Below are 21,686 nucleotides of genomic sequence, written 5' to 3'. Positions count from 1 at the left end.
GGCTGCATGTCAAAAATCCTTGGGCAAGATACTAACCCCATGTTTGCCTACTGGTGGTGGTCAGAGGGCCTGGTGGCGCCTGTGTCCGGCAGCCTCGCCTCTGTCAGTGCGCCCCAGGGCAGCTGTGGCTACAATGTAGCTTGCCATTGCCAGTGTGTGAATGGGTGAATGACTGAATGTAGTGTAAAGCGCTTTGGGGTCCTATGGACTAGAAAAGCGCTATACAAATGCAGGCCATTTACCATATGTGTGTGCCATTCATGGTGTGTGCCTACAGGGTTCCCTATTGAATCAGGAAAACCAGTATAGAAAAAAGACACACATATCTATCTATCTGAATCAAGATGTGTATTTATGATATAAAATTTAGCAGGTGCAAAGTTATAAATGTTGAGCTCCATCTATCCCACTGTATGCAGTATTCCTTTTTGTATTTATGGCGGTCAATGTCAAAACCTGTGATTGGCTGCCCTTCAGAAACTTTGAGCGTGACTTGACAAAAAGGGAGGAAGGTAACTCGTTTAGCTTTAAACTAAAATGATCGCGCGTTCGAGTACTGCTATCTTTGACTTAGGCTATTTTTCCCAATTAAATATAAACAAAAGACACAAATCTAATTAAAATATAAGCGTGATATTCAAAATAAAAACAACACAGTCAGCTAATGGCCTCCTCAAAACTGACTGCAGGCACAAACACATCAATTAAAGGCAGGATAAAATGCGCTCAAGAGGATGAAATTACGCGTGGCATGCCTTAGCATTTTCGCTGCGTTATCTTTAGCGATACAACAAAGGGAAGCGGTCAGACCTATCGATCTGATGTAAGTGCTCCTTCATAGCAGCAAAAATACTGTTTGCATTAATTAATTACAGCTAAAACATGCGATTCAGTGTTAAATAAGTGAAAGAAATGCCACTTTTCACTTCCTATAAGATTTTATGTCCTGTCATAGGAACTGCCGAAAAGCTTTTGATGTAAGAGTTTTGCGTGGGAGGTTGTTCATTTCATTGACAGCACGCTAAACAAAGACTAGCAGAGTTGCAGCACCTGGAATTAAGGATCGAGTCTAATATTTCTGTTAAAAATAGAAATTCAGAGTAAAGCAATGATGTGATATGTCTAATCTATTATTGCTTCTATTGGTGGAAACAGTGCTGTGGGGATTTATCATTAAGACCTGGCTTCATTTGGAGTTTATTTACACTTTTCTATCTGTGCAAGATGACCAGTTTACTGACATTCCACTCTTATTTAGAAAGGTCAGTTGGTGCTCACCAGTCAGCTTGGTTCCTTCCCATTTAATAGTTTCATGTGTGGCAGTCTTAAAGAAAGCCCTCAATGCCGTTCTGCTGTCATTCAAGATGGTGGACTTCGACGGAGGATGGAGGAGAAAGCTGATTTTTATTTATTTTATTTATTTAATAAAGCATGGACGCATGTTTTTTTGCATGCACAACAATGCAAACAACGGTCCTCCACTGAGCACGAAGAGGTCAGAAGTCTTACTTAAAGATAGGGATCTAAAACTAAGAGGCTAAAGGGTCATGCCCGAAAATATGTCCCTAAATCGACGATATTTAAACAAGTTAAGGTGTTTGACTTTTAATAGTTTCTTCCTGAAAACTTTTGTTTATGCCACATATGAGAAGTCAGACTCATGGGCACAGAACATTAAGAAATAAAGCCTGCCTCTGATAATAAACCTGCTTTGTTGTCTTTGGTGCTGTCAAGGTAAATAACGGAGAGTTGAAGACTTGTTGAGGTCTGAACTCTAAGGAGTGCCTTCAAGTGAACTCATTCTATATTTGTGCTCCAGTTCATCTTCGCTGAGAGCCAATTTTGTGCCCGCTGGTAATTATTGATATTGACAGCAGGAGCGATGAACCTGAATGTCAGTGGTGCAGGCAGAACCGCGGGGGCGGCCAGCGGTGGAAGTCTGACCGCAGACATGTGCGTGCCAGACAGTGAAAACGATGTGGCTTCTGGTGTGAGCGGTCTGGCTTTTCAAATTAATGTGCTAACACAAGCTGACGCGCTCCCGTCACCTGCTTTGCTTTTGCAGCAGGACGGCACCTGGAATTATCTCCGCACCAACATTTCCTCGTCTTGTCTGCGACTTTTTACATATATATTTATATATATAAACGCCCAAACTCTTATGGATGTTTCGGCACTTGGCCTCTGAGTAGACAGTGATAAAGCAGATGTAAAATGTCTGGGACACATGCTTTTTGAAACGGGGTTTTGGGTATGGCCCTTGCGGGGACGCAACAGCTTGGTTCATTCACTGGGAGTTTGCATTTACGAGCTCGTCCATCATCTCTGAATGAGCAAACATTATTTTTACTCTGCTCTACTTACCGTCTGCAGGTGCACTGCCGGCTAAGCCAGACAGACACACACACACAGAGGAGCAATACTTTTGCTTTACCACCCCATCTCCTATATCTCATTCATTTAGATATTCTGCATAACATGTTGTTGTTTTTTTCCTACTGCCCTATTTACATTCCTTTAGAGTAAAGAAAAAGTTTTCTACACCATAGCTAAAGTTAGCTAAAGCTTGGCTCACTTTCCTCTCCCTGAAAAAGTGATCTGAGTAAGTAAGTGAGCACTGCCCTTAACATTATGGATGTGGCAGCAAGGGCAAGGCCCAACAAGAGATATGTGGATAAGGGAGAAGAAAGTGAGAGACATAAACTGTTTGGCTAAAACTCAACTAGTCTCTGGAGGAGCATAGCGAATGAAGTGTGAGAAGAGAAGGTGAAAGTTTAGGGAGCCAAATTACACCGGCTGCCCCTGCTCCCCTGCTCTAACTCCCGCTGCTCTTTTCGCCTCCACTGGAGAAAAAGAAAGCTTCTCCTTAATGAGGAGCAGAGCTCACGCAACTCCTACTTTCAATCACACTGGCAATTATTTTTTCCTCCCCTAAGCCAGCTGGGCTACCAAAACCAGCCCATCAGAGGAATGGAAAATGATTTTGCTTCGGCTCCCACTTTCACTTCCTCTGTCTCCACTTCCCCTTCTCCTTGCACGTCCTTCACTGATGTGGCAGGTGGAGCCTCCTCTCTGAGCTTTGAAAGGGAATGAGGATGAGCGCAAATGCACAGAGGGGCCGTGACCGACCGCCCGTGAAGGTCCCGGCATCTGCTCTTTGCGCTTCCATCCTCATTCGCGACACCGCTTTTGTGTGAAAGTGTAACAGGACCAGCCGGGGCAAAAGGGGCAGGGACTTAGAGCTTCTTATGCCTGCTGTTCTCCCTGTTAGGTTAAAAATGAACCCTGAAAATGCTGGGGGTTCATACAGAATAAAACTTTACAATTATTTCAACTTCATTACTTTTACAGTTAATGTCCACCAGATCTGGCTGCATTAAGCTGCATCTTTGTCTTAGCTGAGCAGAGCACCAGTTGCCATTCAAATGGCTCCATTCATCCGTCTTTATGAGCTTTTTACCCCAAAATGTTATAATTTCATAATAATTTTAGTAATTTTTTTTAGCCTGTCTCAGTTTCTTCTATCTTATCATCATGTTATTGTTATTAATCTCTGGCTCTGATCCACAGTCTGTCTTTTGTCCTGTTTCATTGAGTCTGGTTCTATTGGAGGTTTCTTCCTGTTAAAAGGGAGTTTTTCATTCCCACTGTCGCCAAGTGCTCATAGCAGGGTCATCTGATTGTTGGGGTGTACTCTGAATTATTGCAGAGTCTTTATCTTACAATATAAAGAACCTTGAAGTGACTGTTGTTTTAATTTGGTGCTGTATAAAGAAAGATTTTAAAAATGAAAAAGAAAAATCATGTAATCTGAGACTGACTCCATTCTTTGAGATGACAGGCCTGTCTTGAGGGACTCCATGTCATTGTGTCTCTACTAATGAATAAGCTTTATTGCAATTGGAGGACAAGAATCGATTTATTTTATTGGAAAATGATTTAATATTGTCGATTACAATTATCATTATTATTAGTACCCTAGCTAATGGAGCTTAAATAGAAATAAATGTTCATTTAGTTGTTAGTTATAAAAGTCATATGTTTGCCATTCATCCCCAAGTCATCCCCATGCTGCTGCTGTACTGATAAAAATAATTAACGATAATATTTGTGTTATTAACACAACTATAAACATTCAAAAAGAGTTAGCCACAAACCAAATGTTGCCTTCTTAGAGGAGACCAAACTATTACAATTATTACCAACTAAATTGCTCAATTTAATTCAATTGAAACAGTCACCTTGTTTATATTGGAAGTTAAAGACTCTACAATTATAAAAACCCCAACAATCACACAACCTCCTATGAGCAAGCACTTGGTGACAGTGGGAAGGAAAAACTCCCATTTCACAGGAAGAAACCTCCAGCAGACGCTCACAGAGGGGCAGCAATTTGCTGCGAATAGCTAGGGGTGAGAGCAGGTGAGAGGAGGGAGGCAGGACAAAAGATAAATGTCATCCTTATTCAAGTTAGAGTATACACTGCCTTAGTACTTAGTACAGCCCTCAATACAACCTCCATCTCAAACACGCTGTCTTAGTTAAGGATAGACATTGGAGGTTATGAGTTTTATCAGTGGCTACCGGGTTCTGAGGTCAATCAGTAGCTAAAGTACTACCCAAAAGCATTTGTTGGCACACTTAAAAGAGTAAAATACAGAAAATTAAAAGTATCTTAGAAAAGAGGCTGGATGATGCTCCACCCCTGAAACATTTCCTGCATACACTACAAGAATGTAGCTCAGCTCGAATGCAGATCCACAATCCAGTGGACATTTGGCTTTAGGTTTACTTTAATGATTTTAAGTGCATCTAAAGGAGATCTAAAAACCCTGCTGAAATTTTGCCCAAGGGTCTGTCAAACAGGAGGGAAAAACTCTTAGAATTAACAGGACATAAACAATTCCCTGTCCAAAAACAACTCAAAGACCAAGTTTCCCTCTTTATTTACTCACCTTCCCTTACTCACCATCTCCTTTGTGGGAGGTGGCATTAAAAAGATTAGGATTTTGGCCTGGCAGTTGCTTTTGGACGTGGCCACACTCAAAAACATGAAGGCATACATTTTCGAGGTGGTCTTGTTTTGGGAAATACAGACAAAATAAGGGTCCTTGGTTGTCGGACTGATGGTAAAGAACCCCACAGCACAGCACTATGGGTATCCTGTGACCGTGTGGGTGAGGGCAGGTTGGGTTTGATTGGATATGTGACATATGGTTCTGGAACAAAAAGTGCCTAAAGTTTCTCAGAACCTGGTGATCATGTGAGGGTGTCCTGAGTAAGCTGTGAGGTGGAAGGGATGCCGTGTCGACTACTCTCATGAAAAGGAGGCCTGACAATGAATCTGAAAACAATACGAGGCACTGCTCTGGCTTTGATTCATTGGTGTAATGGCTGCTGGATCGCTTCTCAATGTATCTGAAGGCTCTGTCAGACATTTACAGCTAATTGGAATAGTGGGATAAGGAGTGAATTGATATGGATGGAAGTAAAGGATGAGATGTAGGGATTAAATTGGACTTAAAAGTTTGGAATGGGAATGGCTGTGAAGGGAAGAGCAGGACACGGGACGTAAAAGCAGCTACGATGCATTATAAAGGTCGGACGGAAATAAGTAACACAGTTATGGGGCAGGTGTTTGGGTGGATGCAGTGGCTGCTTTTATGCCCCTATCCTTCATGGTGAATGGTTCAGTAATAAACCTTGAGACTCAGCGTCTGCCGGAAAAAAATATGTCAACCGTCATTGTCAAGGACCGGATGTCCATTTTTGATATCCAGCAAACACTGAGTCTAAAAAAAAAGAAAAAAAAAGATTGTCAATATGAATAGTTACAGTCAAAAAAAGATTTAAGTGGAATTCCTGAATGCTCTGCTGTCCTGCTTAGAACATCAAAAGAGACAGGAAGCGACACAGTGGTGAGAAAAAGACAAAAACAGCGGAATTCGCATCAGATTTGAGAGCAGCGCAGAGGAACAGCAGAGCAAACTGAAAAGTCCAGAGGAGAAGAGGTAAATAAGAAACATGACATCGTTCAAAATGACAGGGCATGGTAACACCCACTCGTGCCAGCACTCTTTAACACACCCACACTGACACACATTGTGCTGGTTCACATAGTAGACCGACACACCTTTCTGAGTCATACTTGAGCAGGATGGACCAATTGAAATGGGGGACTGAATGGTGAATGCAAGCAATTGGACAGAGTGAGTGGAAGGCGGAATAACAGGGAAAACGGTGAGAACAAGATACAGGACGGATGGGAAGCTTTATAACAGCATAATGACTGCGTTTAACCCTTCTTCCTTTACCTGCATGTGTTTATGGTGAGAGCGACAATATGCACAACAGCAAGATCTTGATTTTAATGTCTTCACCCTTTCTTGGGCGAAGGCTGGACTTGATATTTGATGCCAACTTTTTGAATTTGTCTACACTTTCAGCTAATATTTTGCGTTACAACCATTCATCATACAGCTGTAAATCACACAAAAAGGCATCTCTATAACAGATTTGCAATACTTGCTAAAGACTGATACATACTTTAAGACAAGCTCTAATCTACTTTTAAGAACAGAAAGAAAAAGGTCCCATATCAAACGTCCGAGTAAGCTTTTACAACAACGCACTAAACATTGACAGACTGTGATTCCACTTGTTTTATTTGGCAAAAAGCCAAAATTCTCGCATGTTCCTGAATCAACAAGAATGCTAAAACCCTTCAACACTCATAAATATGTGCGCAAAATCTGAAAAGGGAAAATAAGATTTAAGGTTCTCATTTAAGGTCCTCAGTTTGACTGAGGGATTATCAAGATTGTTACCATCAACGACTACAATCCATTTACTCTGTTTTAGTTTGCAAGAAACGTTTTTCTAATAGGTTTTGGTTCATGAAAACTTGACAAATTTAACATTAACGACCAATCAGTGACATTTCTATCAGGTTCACACAACCTTGCTAAGCTAACATACTAAACAAAGTTGGTGAAGATGGTATATGATACATATTATATTACACTGTATTTAAGCTTTGAGTTAATCATCCTGATTACATCACTAAAAATCAAGGACCACACTGGGCTCTTTTTGGTGCTAAAAAAAAATTAAAATTATTAGTGCTGTCAGAGTTAATCTCGTTAAAATGGCATTAACGGCATAACCGCATTAACACGGCAAATCTCCGGTAGCGAGTTAACACGGATCAACCCGTGAGTGGGGCTGCACGGCGCTAATGCGTTAACGAGCTAACCGTGCTAATGAGCTAACTGCGCTAACGAGCTAACCGCGCTAACGCGTTGACACCGTGCAGCCCCACGCACGGGGTGATCTGCATTAACTCGCTAATGGAGACTTTCCGCGTCAATGCGGTTATGGCATTAACGTGGGGTTGCACAGCGCTAACGCGTAAATGAGCTAACTGCGCTAATGCGTCGACACCGTGCAGCTCCACACATGGGGTGATCTGCGTTAACTTGCTAAAGGAGATTTGCCGCGTTAATGCAGTTATGGCGTTAACGTCATTTTAACGAGATTATGTAATTAAGTATTTTGGGGGGGGGGGGGGGGGGGGGGTTACAGCTGGCCTTATTGTATTGTAAGTATTTTGCAAGTTTCCTCCTTAGCACACACAATTTGGGGAGACGAATATTTAAATGAATCATAAATGAGTTTGCAGCAGGTAATTTACAGAAAAATTGTGTTAAAATAATAATGCAAGAAAAAAAAACAGCCAGAAGGATTTGTTATCAGATCAAGCATGTAATAACTGCAGATGGGTAACTCAAAGCTATGAGTGCTGTGCCAAGGCTAGCTTTACCCCGCAGCTCTTTACTGAGTCTTGACACTGAATATCTGTGCTGCTTTTGATAGACTGCACTGGTCTTTGCATTGTTAGCAGATCACCCGCAGAACTCAAGCAGTTATGCTAACTTGCCCCACTTAGTACAATAAATCAGAAAAGGTAGTGAATATTTTACCACCAAGTAGCCCATAACTACACAAAAGTGGAAAAATGTCACAAATATATTTCGTCAAATGATGTTGTTTGACCCGGACAAACATAACAATGAGCACGTGCAGCTCATGACACAGCTTTTGGCGTTCCAACTGAGTGTTTCTTCTTGACTAAACCACACACACACAATGGTTAAGATACAGCTTTTAGTTATGGCCCTCTGCATAAATAACTCTGCCCAGGAGAAATAAGAAAGAAAAAAAAATCTGCCTCGTGTCTCTTTCATCACTACATTTCGGTGCAGCAGGGCAGCGCTACAATATTAGGCTGTCTGCCCACTCTGCTCCATGCTGCTCTCTTTTTGACATTTCTGCAGATGAAATATTCATGGAGAAAGTTTCCAACATGAAACATTCATAGTGAGTGTTGTTGGCGCATCCCCCCCGGAGCTCCCACAAATTACTTGCAGCTTTTCAGTCAACCTATGTAATTACAACATGCTCTGTCAGAACAGTTGAAGCATTTATTAAAGTTAAAACGCTGCCTTCTGTGCAAATGAATGAACTTCATTAGTAGTTCGATGCTTTTTGATTTTTGAGTCTGCATTCTCGCTTTTTTCAGTACATATCAATCATCCCTCATTCACACCACCACAAGCAGAGATTAATGAATATATGCAATATTGCACCAAAACAAATTAGCTTCATTCACTGCATCCTGGATAAGGTAACTTCAAAACATATTATTACAGTTTAGGTTACTGTTCTAGGTAACACAGCGTCCAGTTGCTGCTAACCGCCAAAAGTTATGAAAGATTCATCGCATTTAACACTTCACTAAACACTGCTACTTACACCTTGTGGCATCAAACTTTTACACCCCTGGGATTTCTTGCCAAGATATATAACTGTCTCTCACTTCCTTCCCCCACATCCTGCTCCCCTCTGAGACTTTTTTTTGTTGCCTCTCTTCCTTCTCCCATTCACCCTCTCCCTAAAGTTTCTACAGCGATGGAATAGAAAGAAAGAAAGAGGGGCGATGTGAAACTTCTGTTCGATTCATCTCTGTTAGTGCTGACCCAGATACAGCTATGGATTGGCACCGGCTGGCTTTGTGTGGCTCCTTGTGTATATGTGTATGCGCGCCAAGCTAATAGATGAAGAAAGCTATTCATGGAATGTCAAGCTGCTTTGTGTATCCACGCTAATGTTTTTTGGATGTCACAGTGTATGTTTTTGGTGCCAGGGGAACCAACGTGAGAGGGGATGATCACATTATCCTTGTGTTCTTGTTAACTGCTGGACGTGTGTCGACAGCAAAGATTAGCAGCGTGGCATAAGAATAAACTACCCAACTTAAGATGGTGAAGTTTTATAACTCGACATGAAGAATACAACAGTCATATTGTCCACATCAACCACCTGCGCAGTTATCTGCAGCGCTGTGGGCACACTTTTTGCAAATAGAGAAACCGTTATATATGTGGGGAAGCAATGAAGCCCTGTCAAGTTTTCCCTTGAGTTTAAAAACTTCCTCTGTGTGATGCTAAGCAAAATGTGTCTTTATAGTTGGTGTCAGAAGTTTAAAAAGCTGGAAAACTTTGTGAACCTCGATATACATTTACATGCATTTGGAGCTCAGTGAAAAAAAGCCTAAGAACTCATTAGAGCAGCGGTCCCCAACTTTTTTTGCGCCACGTACTGGTTTATGTCTGACAATAAAGACACCGGCCTTTAAGGTGTCACGGATAAATACAACAGAATACAACCAGTACCGGTACAAAAAAAAGAAGATTTATTTATAACACACAGGAAAAGACCCACGGAAACCGAGTTAACGATAGAAACGCTAAAAAAATAACAATAACGATTGGTCCGGTACCAAATGACTCACGGACCGGTACCGCTCCATGGCCCGGGGTTTAGGGACCGCTGCAGTAGAGCATACTAATTGTTTTGTTTTTTTATCACTTATTAGTATGTGACTTGAATTTATAAAAAAAAAAAAACATGAAATTCATTAATCTACATGGGGAAATATGAGCTTATTATAGGGATGTACGAGTGTTCACTATCCCGTCTTTAAGCGATGACGTGATGAACCCTGCTTACGGGCCCAAACTACCCTGCGTTTAATAAGGCTGTTGTGCTTTTAACATGTTTTAATACTTTGTATCTTGTTCTATTTAATCTCAAAAAGCCCCTAAAAACAGTCAGTGATCACTGTGGGCCTCTCTCGGTTTTTATTACCGCTGTTCATTTTAAAGCTCAGTTATTAAAACCCTACGATGTAACTATAGCCCAGCGCATGCAGCAGTATATTAATGATTAACCTTGTATTGTGGATGCATTATCTCAGTTGTTCTCCTGACTAAAGTTTGGTTTACAGCATCCTGCCATGTGATTGCATTTGTCCTTAACCATCGGGAACGTTAACTTTTGTCGAGTGGAAAAAAGTTAGCGTTCATCCGCCAGTTTCACTGTTTATATTATGTTTCTTGTCTTCATTTATGTTGGAAGTGATAGCAGAGCTGTACGTCTTAATTTGTTTCATAAATCCCTCAGTCAGAACATGGTGTGTTTCATTTAGATGGAAACTAGCGAGCTTACTTCCTGCTAACTTCTAACTCTGTTAAATTTAATAAATTCCATTTTCATGGATGCCTGGATGTTAAACTTAATTGTTACACCTGGTAGAGCAGAACGCTGATCATTTTATTAAAGATGATGGAATTTAGACAGTTTTTCAACTCAGTTATCCCGCAGTGATCTTTTGACTTTGGGACCTGCAGCGGAGTTTGGGCCCAGACATAGCTAATGACGTCAGATTTAAAGACTGGATAAGGACAAAACTACTGGGTCATCAACACATCACACCCACAGGAGCTGCTTAACCATGGAAAACCATGCAGTGAAGCTCCTGTTTTTAATGCTGATGTTAACACAGTTGATTGAGGAACAACAAGGTTATTATGGTTAAGTAACACAAAACTAAAAATTACAACTAGATATGAACTTTTTTTTTCGTTAACTAAAATAAAAACTAGATTTACTAAGGCAATCTGCTGCTAATGACATTGCATTTAGTTCACAGGATATATTAATAATAATATTAATCTGCCATGTTCCACAACACAAAGGTTAGTGGATAAACAGCATGAAAGTGTTGTTGTTGGGCTCAGAGTAGGAGGCTGATTTACAGAAAAGTATCAGCTGGCAATCCGCTCTTAAATATGCCAGTTTCCACAGCAACGTGAGACCACCAACAGAGATGGAAACGGCTCAAAACATATGTGGTCAGTGTTAAAATCATGCAATCCTATATCAAAAAGATAAAGTTACAAAAAGGGACAGCTGTTAAACCTAACAGATAAACAGCAGAGAGTCAATGTGAAGGTATACAGATAGCCATGTTTGTGTGCGACTGTTTGCAGTATTCTGGGTTTATATTACGCTGTCCTGCACTTGTATTTCTTGATCAGCTCACTGTTTGGGGTGAGATGTGATGACAAGTGTGTTATGATAGAGTGAATTCATGTGGGGGCTGACCCAGCCAGAGCTGCTTGGGATACAGCGCGATCTGTTCGCCGTGTTTGGGAAGCCGAGGGCCATCTGTTAACACGACAGAACCATGGTTCCCTCAGACTTGACTTATAGCCGGAGTATGGTGTGCGCACACACACACACGAACGCACAAACACATACACATTAAAAGTACGACTTTAAATTCTAGTCATAAACAGTTAGCATGTCATCACCTTACAAATTCACAACACATTCACCTTCAAATATTCAAATGTACTGCAGCTTTCAAAGCTTTTCTCTAAACCGTGCTCGTTACTTTCCTCTCTGCTCCCAATTACAACTTTTATTCTCTGTTTAGCCTTTTGGTCCATATTATGTGTATGTAAACACACTCAAATAATGATAGAAGCAGATACTACAACAGAACAAGAAAATTATTGTTTTATTAAAGATATCCGTGTTTTACAAACTTACTGTGGATTTTACAATGATGCCTCTATAAGGATACATCTCTTTTTTTCATTACTCTTATTTCAGCCATCATTACAGTTTGGTACATCACTTTTATATCACTTTAATTAATATTTTTTCAAGATGTCCAAGACTTTTAGCACCTCTGGTATCAGTTTAAACATCCTGTTTTAAAAGCCACCCGAAAGCCATGACAACAATACCCCATCATCCTTAAGACTGAGGGGTAAAAACTAGGGGTTCGTATCGATATTGAACCGTTCGATACAGTGCTTTCGGTTCGGTACGCATATGTATCGAACAATACAAAATTTTTAATTTATTTTATCAACTTTTCTTCTGACGATGCTGTCTGTGTTGAGAGCTCAGTGGATCTGCGTTCGACTACTCCACCTAGGCTGCACTGTCGAGCGCAGATCCACTGAGCGCAGCTCAAGCTAGCAAGACAGGAGCTAAGCTCATTGCAACATGGCAAATTGAACCTCCCCCACCCTCATTCAGATCTGGCCTTTGGAACTATTTTGGTTTTCATGTGACGTATGACCCTGAAGGTAAGCGCGTCATGGACTAAAGTAAAACAGTATGTCGGATGTGCCACACAATGCTCAATTACATGGGTGGGAACTAGTGTGTTAGCGCAGTTAGCTCGTTAACAGAGATTTGCCGTGTTGTGGCGTTAATGTCATTTTAACGAGATTAACCTGACAGCACTAATGGAAACACAACGAATGTGACTGCACATTTACGCCGACATCATCCTAGTGCAGAGACAAGTGGAAGCAAACAAAAACAACAAGCACGCATGCTACAAACTTTACCCGAGTCATTTAGACAGCCGTTAGCACATGATTCTCCTTATGGGGACCTGATATGTTTAATATGCTGCTGAGAATATAGCCCAGAAGAAGCGTATTATATAGCTTTTATTTTGGAAAGAGACATTTCTCTGTAATAAACTCTCTTTTCCAAAGATGAGTGATTTCTCGATCAGATAGATTTATTTTTTACTATTATTTTGTTGTTTCAGCAACATTACATTTAAAAACTGTACATTTTGAGTTAAAATATATATTTATAATTTTAATAAATGACAAATTAAAAAAGCATGAACATTTTTTTGTATCAAAAAATATCAAACCGTGACACCAAAGTATCGAACCGAACCGAACCGTGAATTTTGTGTATCGTTGCACCCCTAATAAAAACGTCATCAAACTTCATCTAAGAGGAAGCGAATGTCTTGGGCTTTGTTTCATAGTTTCTGTTCTAATTGTTTAGCTTTTACTTTGTAACTCTATGATTTGGTTTGACCGCTTCCTTACAACTTCTGTGCAGTATAAGAAGGTAGCGTTTTGGTTCCTCTGTATAAAATATACATGTATACAACTGTATTACAGCAGTATTTTTGGTAGCTCTATAATATGTACAGTGGTAATGTAGCTGGCTACTTCGAAGTATGGAATACAGATAACGAGCAGATCTGCAGAATTAACCAAGCAGTGCAGTGAAATTATGCTGATTTCCTTTGCAACCCTACAATTTTTTGAAAGTAGAATTCCTCTCAGTTTTAGACTTTCTACACTAATTTGACAACACGATGGGGTCTGGGAACTTGGGCCTTTCTTCTCAGGTCCACAAGCTTCAAATTGTTACTGTAAAAGACATTATAGAGTTTTTTATAGAGTAACTGTGACTACATTTACTTATTATTTATTATTTTCTTCTTTTTTTGGGGTTGTATGGAAGCCCCAAACGCAATTTCATTGTTCTTGACAATGACAATAAATAAATAAATACTAAATACTAAATACTAAATTTAATACTATGGCTGCATAATCACAGCCAACAGCCTATAGACTCAGGCATCAACACTAAGAGCATCATTACCCTGATGCAAGCCGCTGTGTGTCAAAAGATCCAGAACGCTATCACTGTGGTAGCTCCTCGAGAGGGAGGAAGCAGCACGCAGCTATATTTACAATTTGCTGCATACACCATGCAGTGCACTGTAGCTTCACTTGATGTGTCTGCCACAGCCAGCTGACTGTGACTCAACACAACAAGTCAACTCCAACAACAGGGCAGAGTTTCAAATTTAGCCTTAGGTGTTTCTGCACTCGCTCTCTGCATGTCACAATGCATCGCCACTTCTTCTTCAGCGTGCACCTGTCTGTGCTTACATCACTGCATTATTACAGCCTGATACAGTGTTTGTGTATCTCTGCCACCTCCTCCACCCACGTACATATCTTCTCCTCCTCCCTGCATCATCAGTGGAAATCTTAATGCACCTCAGTGTGGAGTGTGCAGGACACCTCAAATACACATACGCAGTTTTTCTGTGGGACTTTTGTGTTTGTGTCAGTACTGTAATTACCTTTTGGGTAAAACTACCTAAATGTTACAAGACACTGAGGCAAAAAAGGATCAACAGAGAGGCTGTGGGGGTCAGACATTCATCCACACTGAGAGGAGGGAGGGGGGGAGGGGGGATTTGAGGATGAGATAGCTGCTCCTGCATATTTCACAACCTGTTTTGCAGCCATCTGCTCCCCGACACACTCATATGCACACAAGAATATGAAGCAACACAGCCGGGTCTACCTTCCAGGAACGTGCCGCAAATTAACAGACACCACTCCAGCTTACCTGCTGTAAGTAAACCGAGGCGATGATGGGACCATCGGGATATAGCTAAGCCTACTCACACAAACTCTCATTCACGAGCTTCCATCTTTCATAACAATACCTTTAGCAGATTTCCATGGAAACTACTTGTGACAATTCAGGCAGTGGTCACACCGCCCCAGGATGACCTTTTATGCCCAACAAGAGGCAGCTGCTGTGAACAAACCTGCTGTGGTCTCAGCTAATCACAACTCATACCGATGCGACCTTTGCACACAGTGTTTCCTAGTGAATCGGACATTCTTTTATTCTATTTGAGATCATGATTTAATAACGATGCACACGTGATGAAGTAGAAATAGACCAAAGGAACAGTTTAAACCCTTGAGCGAAACAAGCTGGAGCTGATTTCAGTTTAATAATATAGCAACATCTACACATTCTGATTCTGGATGTCCTAAATGAAGATTTCTAAACTAAGCAAAGATTCAGGGACCAAATAACAGGAATTTCTTGATTGAATCTCTGTGGCCTTTTAATAGAGGCTGGTAAGCCTTAATAGATAATTTTACCTGTACCTTTTTGGTACCAATCTATAGTGACAGCAGTGAGCTGAAGTTACAAGACACAACGCAAGAGAGAGAAATCCAACACATTATTAAAGTTTAACGAATAGTTCTGAGTAATCAAAACTGGTCTTTAGCTTCTTTCCTATTGGTTTTGATAGGTCAGTAACTTTTTTGGTCAGTACCGAATAGGTTTGCCAGAACTTGTTACTAAATGGTAAACGGTGTAAAACAAAAAAGGATCGGTATTATCATCTAGTGTTGTCGCAGCTTGCGGTACTAGAATTTCAAACTTGATGCTGAAATACTCAGTGCAGGTTTTGATACCAGCGGGGGAAACTGAGAAAATTAAAAGACTTTTTTATTAAACATCAAGTTTAGAAAACTTCATGCCCTGTTTATTTGATGTGCTTACTACGGAGCCCTGCAAGGGACATCTCGCAAAAGTCCATCTTTTTTTTTTTTCTTCTTTCTCCAACGTCCCTTGCAGGGCTTCACTAAATTCAGTAGGCTGATTTGAAAGTCAAAGTAATAGAAATGTTGCACAGAGCTATTTAAAACTATTTTTCTTACTGCCATTGTTTGTATTGACAATATATAGGCATACAGGGAATGATATATGACCTCTCCTCAAGGTCAAATTAGGTCAAACCTTCATTAAAATGTCTTTTATCTTTGAAATTCTGCTTAAAATCCAGCTGCCTTTGTTTGTATTGGCAAAATGTAGGAAAAGATCTGGTATATGGGGATTCTTAACATCACATTATAGTTTACAGCTAAGATCAGGTCACATTTGACCTCTGACCTCACTTTTACATTTCACATCTACCTTTCTTTCAAGTCGACCCCAAAATGTGTTCTATCTTTAAATAAAGTATGAAGAGAAAGAGAATGAGCTGCCTAGTTAGAAATATACTGTTGATATATTATATCAAGCTCAAGTTATTCATGTTGTCACAGTCCGGGGTCGTATGACCCAGCGCTTTGTGTTTTCTTGTATTTTGATATTCATTGTTTATAGTTAGTACTTTTAGATCCTGGGTTCCTTAGTTGTAGTTATTCATTGTTTAGCAGGTCTCCTTTGGGTCATCTTCCCATGTGTTACAGTTCCCCTTGTGGTTTATTGTGTCTTATCTGTCATGTTTCTGGTCTGCCTGGTTAATGCTGTCATGCCTGTGTCTTGTCATGTTTTCCTGTTTATTTTGAAAGTCCAGTTTCCATGTCTTTGTGTTTTAGTTTACATTTCCTGTGCATCATTATGTTCATCCTAGTCAGCTGTGTCTCCACTTCCCCTGATCACCTCATGTGTGTATTTAAGTCATGTGTCTCTTACTGTTCATTGTCGGGACGTCTGCCAATTTCCCTCATATCATCTAGTCCCAGTCACAGTCTGAGTCATACTCATAGTTTTACCTTTTGTTATCATAGTCAGTTATAGTTTCTCATAGTTATTCTTGGTGTTTCATAGTTTCATGTTTTCAGCTGAAATAAAGGCTCGCCTTCTGTTTGCAAACCAGCTCCTTCCTCCAGTGTCTGCTTTCGGGTCCGCTCTAACAAACACACCGGCACATCTCGCCGTGACACATGTCCAGTTATTTACAAATCAGTACCTATTATCCGTGACCTACTCCTACATAATGCTGGTGTCATCAAAGTAAGCATCTGTCACGCTACGCTTATCTGAGTTTAGCTGCACTAAACCAAGAAAACAAAAGATTGCTGAGATCTCAAAGTCAAAGTAGAGCTGCTTATAGATTCTTGGCTGGTTTTACTAACTTCATGACTCCCCTTACCAGCTGATCACTTTCATTCAGAGTGAAATATCGAACAAAGTGTTTACAGTCTTGTTTGAATCAAAGATGATGAATGACTAGCGAGTGTGGTAGCGACTTTTCATCCAGAGCCACCGACAGCTCAATTTTACTTACTTAAACTTCTATGTTAACGTTTGTTTACTATAGTGATGTCGAGAAGTTTCCTCCAGTACCACCTTGAGGTTTGTGTTTCAATCAAACAGTAAACTAAATAATATAAATGTCAAATACTGCGTTTATCGAATCTACGTATGTTAGCATGCTGACAATAAGAGTTAGCTTAAAGCACAGCTATGCTAAAGTATACTTCTATGCCCATTACAACATTTATGTTCTCAGTTTGCAACACTTTTTTCTAAAAATGTCACCACGCTTTCAAATGACAAAATGGCTTTGGTGCTGAGAAAAAATATTATTGTAACTAAAAGAAAAGAGCATCATAAGCATATACTGAGAGAATTACACCACGTCTGTCTGGAAAACACTAAAGGAAACTCTGGAATTCTTATGTGGAAACATATTTTTCCCTTCTCTCCCTCTCGCCACCTGAGTTTCCCTGCTAATTAAATTTTACACCAAAGTCTTCCTTTCTTGTGGTGTTGGTGGTGCAGCAGCAGCGGTGCGGTGCTGTGAACAGTGGATGGATCACGAGCGGTGTGGAAGAGCTGTGAAAGACAAAGGCACGACAGAGAAAACAGGTAACAGCATGTCCAGCGGACTGAGAGCTGATGGGAGAGAGGCAGGGGGGCGGGGACGCAAGATGGGGCCCTACCTCCCGTGATCATTGAACTTATTAACCCTAGCCACCGTTAATGGGTGGTCGTGGTCGGTGGCGGTGTGGGGTTTTAAAAAGGGACACACAGAACATGCTGGAAACTCTGTACCTTTCAGTGTGCCGTCAGAGAGGGCCCAACTCACCCCCGGAACCAATAAATCTAGAGGAATGAGAGCATGTTAGTCAGGCAGAGGCCGAAGAAAGCGAGAAAGGAAAGATGGCTGAAAGTTAGAGACAGAAGAGAGTCAAAGAGATAGAAATAGGGAAAGAGGGATGGAGTAAGGCTTAGAAGGTAGCGATGAAAGGTTAAGCTGGTTTGTGTGCCTATGGTTATTTTCGTCTTTCCAGAGATTCTGAGTCCAGTTCTTTGGATGAAAAACGTTCACATGTCACAAACCAAAGGTTTCAAAAACACCCGCTTTACAAATTGTCGAGTTACAACTGCAACTGTTATGAGCAACTTTTCATTTTCGTATTGCCGTTTTACTAAGGAATCAACTGCCCTTTAGCCACCCTAAAGACCAAAACAAAAAAGCATCCTGGCAAAAAATACTGAGCCAGAAATTAAGAAGAGAACCGTTTCAATGAAAAAAAAATCAGAGAAGGAGAAAAAAAAAGCAGGGAAAGAAACTCAGAGATGTAGAAGAAGACGAGTTAAAAGGGCCTCTTGACATATACTGTGTGTACACGTAGACTGTGTGTGACAGGGTCGGGGGTGAGTTTCTTGATTGGATGAGATAGCCTTGGCGGACACCTCCTGTAAAAGCAAGATCAATTTCCATCTGTATTTCTCAAGAGCTCGACGGAAACATTCCGGTTATCAAATAAAATTATATATATATAAAAGAAATGAAAAGGTTTGGGTTTTTTGCCTTTTGGCTTAAAAAAAAAAAGTGTCCACTGCTCCTTGTACAAAATATAGACATATATATAAAAAAGTGCCTTTGGAATAGATTCGGCAAAATACTGTACAGGCATGAGTATAGGCCTCAAATTCCCAAGAAGGGTAATGCTAGCAGAAGCTAGCACTGTTTTGTGGGGTGTAGGAGGCAGTGGAAAGTATTAAAATAGGTAAAAAAAAAAAAAAAAAAAGCAGTTTGTCATCAACTCCTATACAGCCGGAGGTGAGGGTGGGACAGGCGTGAAATTAGCTCTAACTCCTTCGCAAATCTCACAAGCTACAGCTGAAACTCTTCCTCCTTTTCTTCCAGATTTTGGTCTATCCCTGCTCCTCCGGCTGTACTAAACCGCATGCAGAAGAGAGGAAGGGAGGGGGGGTCATCTCCTTTTCGGGCCACGGTGATGAAAGCATTGACTCCCCCTCCCTCTAGCTCTGTATACCCACCACCATGCAAGCCCCATCTGTCAGCACTCACTGGGCATGCTCCAAGGGGCCATCCCAAGCACGGTGTCTACGGTAGACCAGGCAAGTTAAGGGAGGAGGGAAAGGGTGGCGGCTAACTCCAGCGGTCATCAGTCCTAATTCTGCGAGCCTGCCGATTGTGGGAGCTTTTCTTAACATCCAGCTTGATTAATTATTGCTGGGGTCGAAGAAAAGCCTCCACAGCCTGCAGCAGACTCAACAGAGCCAGAGCAGGTGACCACCAGACTGGGTTAAGAATTCTTTCCATTTTACTCACGGTAAAAGGGAAAGAGGATGGTCGAAGGAAAGGGAGTTCTACCGCAGAGTAGCAACTATATTTGATACTAGCTCACTAATTGCGTTTTTCCGTATTCGGCCAAATCAAATTAAAAAGCAAAAAGGAAAAAAAAAGGCTCAAGCTCGAATCAAGCAGGACTCAGAAAGATGTGGAAAGACTACCGACCAGCCAGCTCCTTCTCCTTACTCCGTCTCTTTTTCTCCATGCGTTTCAGTCTCTTCTCCTCCCTGCGTTTGGCCTCCTCGGCCTCCTGGTGGCGCCGGCATTTATGGAAGTTCTCCACCACCACGCCTACAAACATGTTGAGCACGAAGAAGGCGACGATCAGGAGGAAGGAGATGAAGTAGAGCAACATCCATGGGTTGTAGTTCATTATAGGCTGAAAAACAACAGAAAAATCAGGAAGGACGTTAATTCAGGCTGGCTGCAAACCCAGGTCAGACACAATCAGGTTAGATCAGCTGATGTTGATGCCCGCCCACGTCAGCTGATGGCCCAGGTAATCGAACTAGCAAAGCTGCTATACCTTACTCACAAGTGCTTTGTAGCTGCAACCTGCTTTGCAACCTCCTCCTTTCATACTGTATCTGACGTCTTCAGTGTCTTATTCTATTGTCATTGCTGCCTGCTCTGTTCTGTGCAGGGCTCTTGCTGCAGACGGAAACATCAATCTTCTTTTAGCTCTATGTGGAGGATTTTTTTTTTTACATTAAGAAGTCTTCATCACTCATTCTAAGTAATGACTGCCTGCCAGGTACGGCTGTATTAGACGAAATCCAGAAATTATATTGAACAGCCAAGGGACTTGCCAACATTTTGTGTGCGCAATTTAACATTTACCTGTTGGTCAACTCCCACAGCATCAAGCCCATCGTACATAATGTCGACCCATCCATCTTTTGACGCCAGCACAAAGAGAGACATCAAGGCCTGAGAAAGGATGACAGGGTTGAAACGTAAACACGGACTAAAGTTAAAAATCGTTGAAAAACGTGATCAGCATCATCAGTTTTTTTTATTCATGCATCTGTCCATCAGGAATCTTGACATTTCGAATGTCTTACTTGTCCTAGGTTGTCAAAGTTGTACTTGTGTCTGACCCACTTATAGCTGGCTTGAAAGCAGTCTGACTTATTGGTGATGTTCCTTACATCCTCTCCTTGACAAATGAAGAATTTTCCCTTGAAAAGCTGAGGAGAAAACACACACACACATACATTTGAACCACCACAAAAACACTGTTAAGTTTGTATGGCTTATAGGTGACCCTGCTGTGATTGGACTCCAGGTTTTGAAAGCTTTAGTTCAACCCTGAGAGTATGTGTTTCATATTACACGATTTAGGGTGATATGGGACTTTGCAAAGTGTGTATGCTCTTTACTGAAGCTATAAAAAGCTCCAAAAGCACATCGACACTGAGCGACAACATATGGATCGGTAGCGTTGGGAACACTGGAGATTGAATTCTGCACTTCATGAGTGAATATTCCAACTGCTGCCTCATGGTGTCATAACAGCCATTAACCCTTTATGACCTTACTTTACTTGGACAGATGGTTAAAGGACATTAATGTCCTGATGGCAGACAAACAGGAGTTGGAACTACACCAAGGCCACAGAGCTTGTTGGTATGGATTGATCCTTGGGCTGTTAGCCATGAAAACTCATTGCGGCCACATAAGCATACATAAGCGTCCAGGCCTATGAGTTATAAGTCGGACAGTGCATAAAAAAATAGCTGTTTTTCTGATAGCCCTTCCAGATGTACATACACCCAAGGTGGTTCGGGAGAGGGTGGAGACCTGCGCGAGCATTCAATCACATGTCAAATTGCTCAAGCAGGCTTACAGAGTCTTCTCATTAGGTCTGTGCGTATACTCTCCATTTCCCCCTCCCCTCTCACCTGTACTCCCAGGATGCCAAAGATAATGAAGAAGGCACAGCAGATGACCACGATGTTGCCGATGGGCTTCAGGGACGACATCAGGGTCTCTACCACCAGCTTCAGGCCCGGGGCTCTGCTGATCACGCTGGAACATGGCACACAATGAGGCATTAGTGCACTATGTGTGTGTGGGGGTTTGTGCAGGACACTCTTAGGTCAGTTACTGTGCAGCTCACACCAGATGGAGAATGGATGCCTGCAGCGATCCAACCCGCAACCTCATCATGCCCCCTACCCCCCAGGCCTTCACTTCAGGCACTTTTAGACACGCACGCAGCCCCTCCCTCCATCGCAGTTTGTTTATTTGCTGTGTCTCTCATTTGCTCCCTCTTTTCTTTTCT

General features: G+C 41.4%; 1 protein-coding gene across 9 annotated transcripts in view; it reads right to left on the bottom strand.

The window, feature by feature from the left end:
* cacna1g (calcium channel, voltage-dependent, T type, alpha 1G subunit) overlaps positions 1-21,686 on the bottom strand; it is a 228,606-nt gene that overhangs the window by 32,148 nt on the left and 174,772 nt on the right. For 5 of the 9 annotated variants that reach the window (XM_085465578.1, XM_085465583.1, XM_085465584.1 and 2 more), the window contains exons 22-26: positions 21,304-21,430; positions 20,464-20,589; positions 20,240-20,329; positions 19,586-19,778; positions 17,848-17,898 (exon numbers count right to left, since the gene is read on the bottom strand). In XM_085465578.1, coding sequence (XP_085321704.1) covers positions 17,848-17,898; positions 19,586-19,778; positions 20,240-20,329; positions 20,464-20,589; positions 21,304-21,430 — 587 coding nt within the window. Of the gene's footprint in view, positions 1-17,847; positions 17,899-19,564; positions 19,779-20,239; positions 20,330-20,463; positions 20,590-21,303; positions 21,431-21,686 lie in introns of all 9 variants that reach the window. The other 4 variants (XM_085465580.1, XM_085465581.1, XM_085465585.1 and 1 more) reach the window with 2 other exon arrangements.

This window comes from Copadichromis virginalis, linkage group LG8, assembly GCF_057382275.1.
Source record: "Copadichromis virginalis isolate Kocher_CV1m ecotype Utaka linkage group LG8, C_Virginalis_male_GT1.1, whole genome shotgun sequence".
NCBI classification, from domain to species: Eukaryota; Metazoa; Chordata; class Actinopteri; order Cichliformes; family Cichlidae; genus Copadichromis; species Copadichromis virginalis.
Note: the sequence above shows the minus strand (reverse complement) of the source record. Positions and strands in the feature narration are given on the sequence as shown.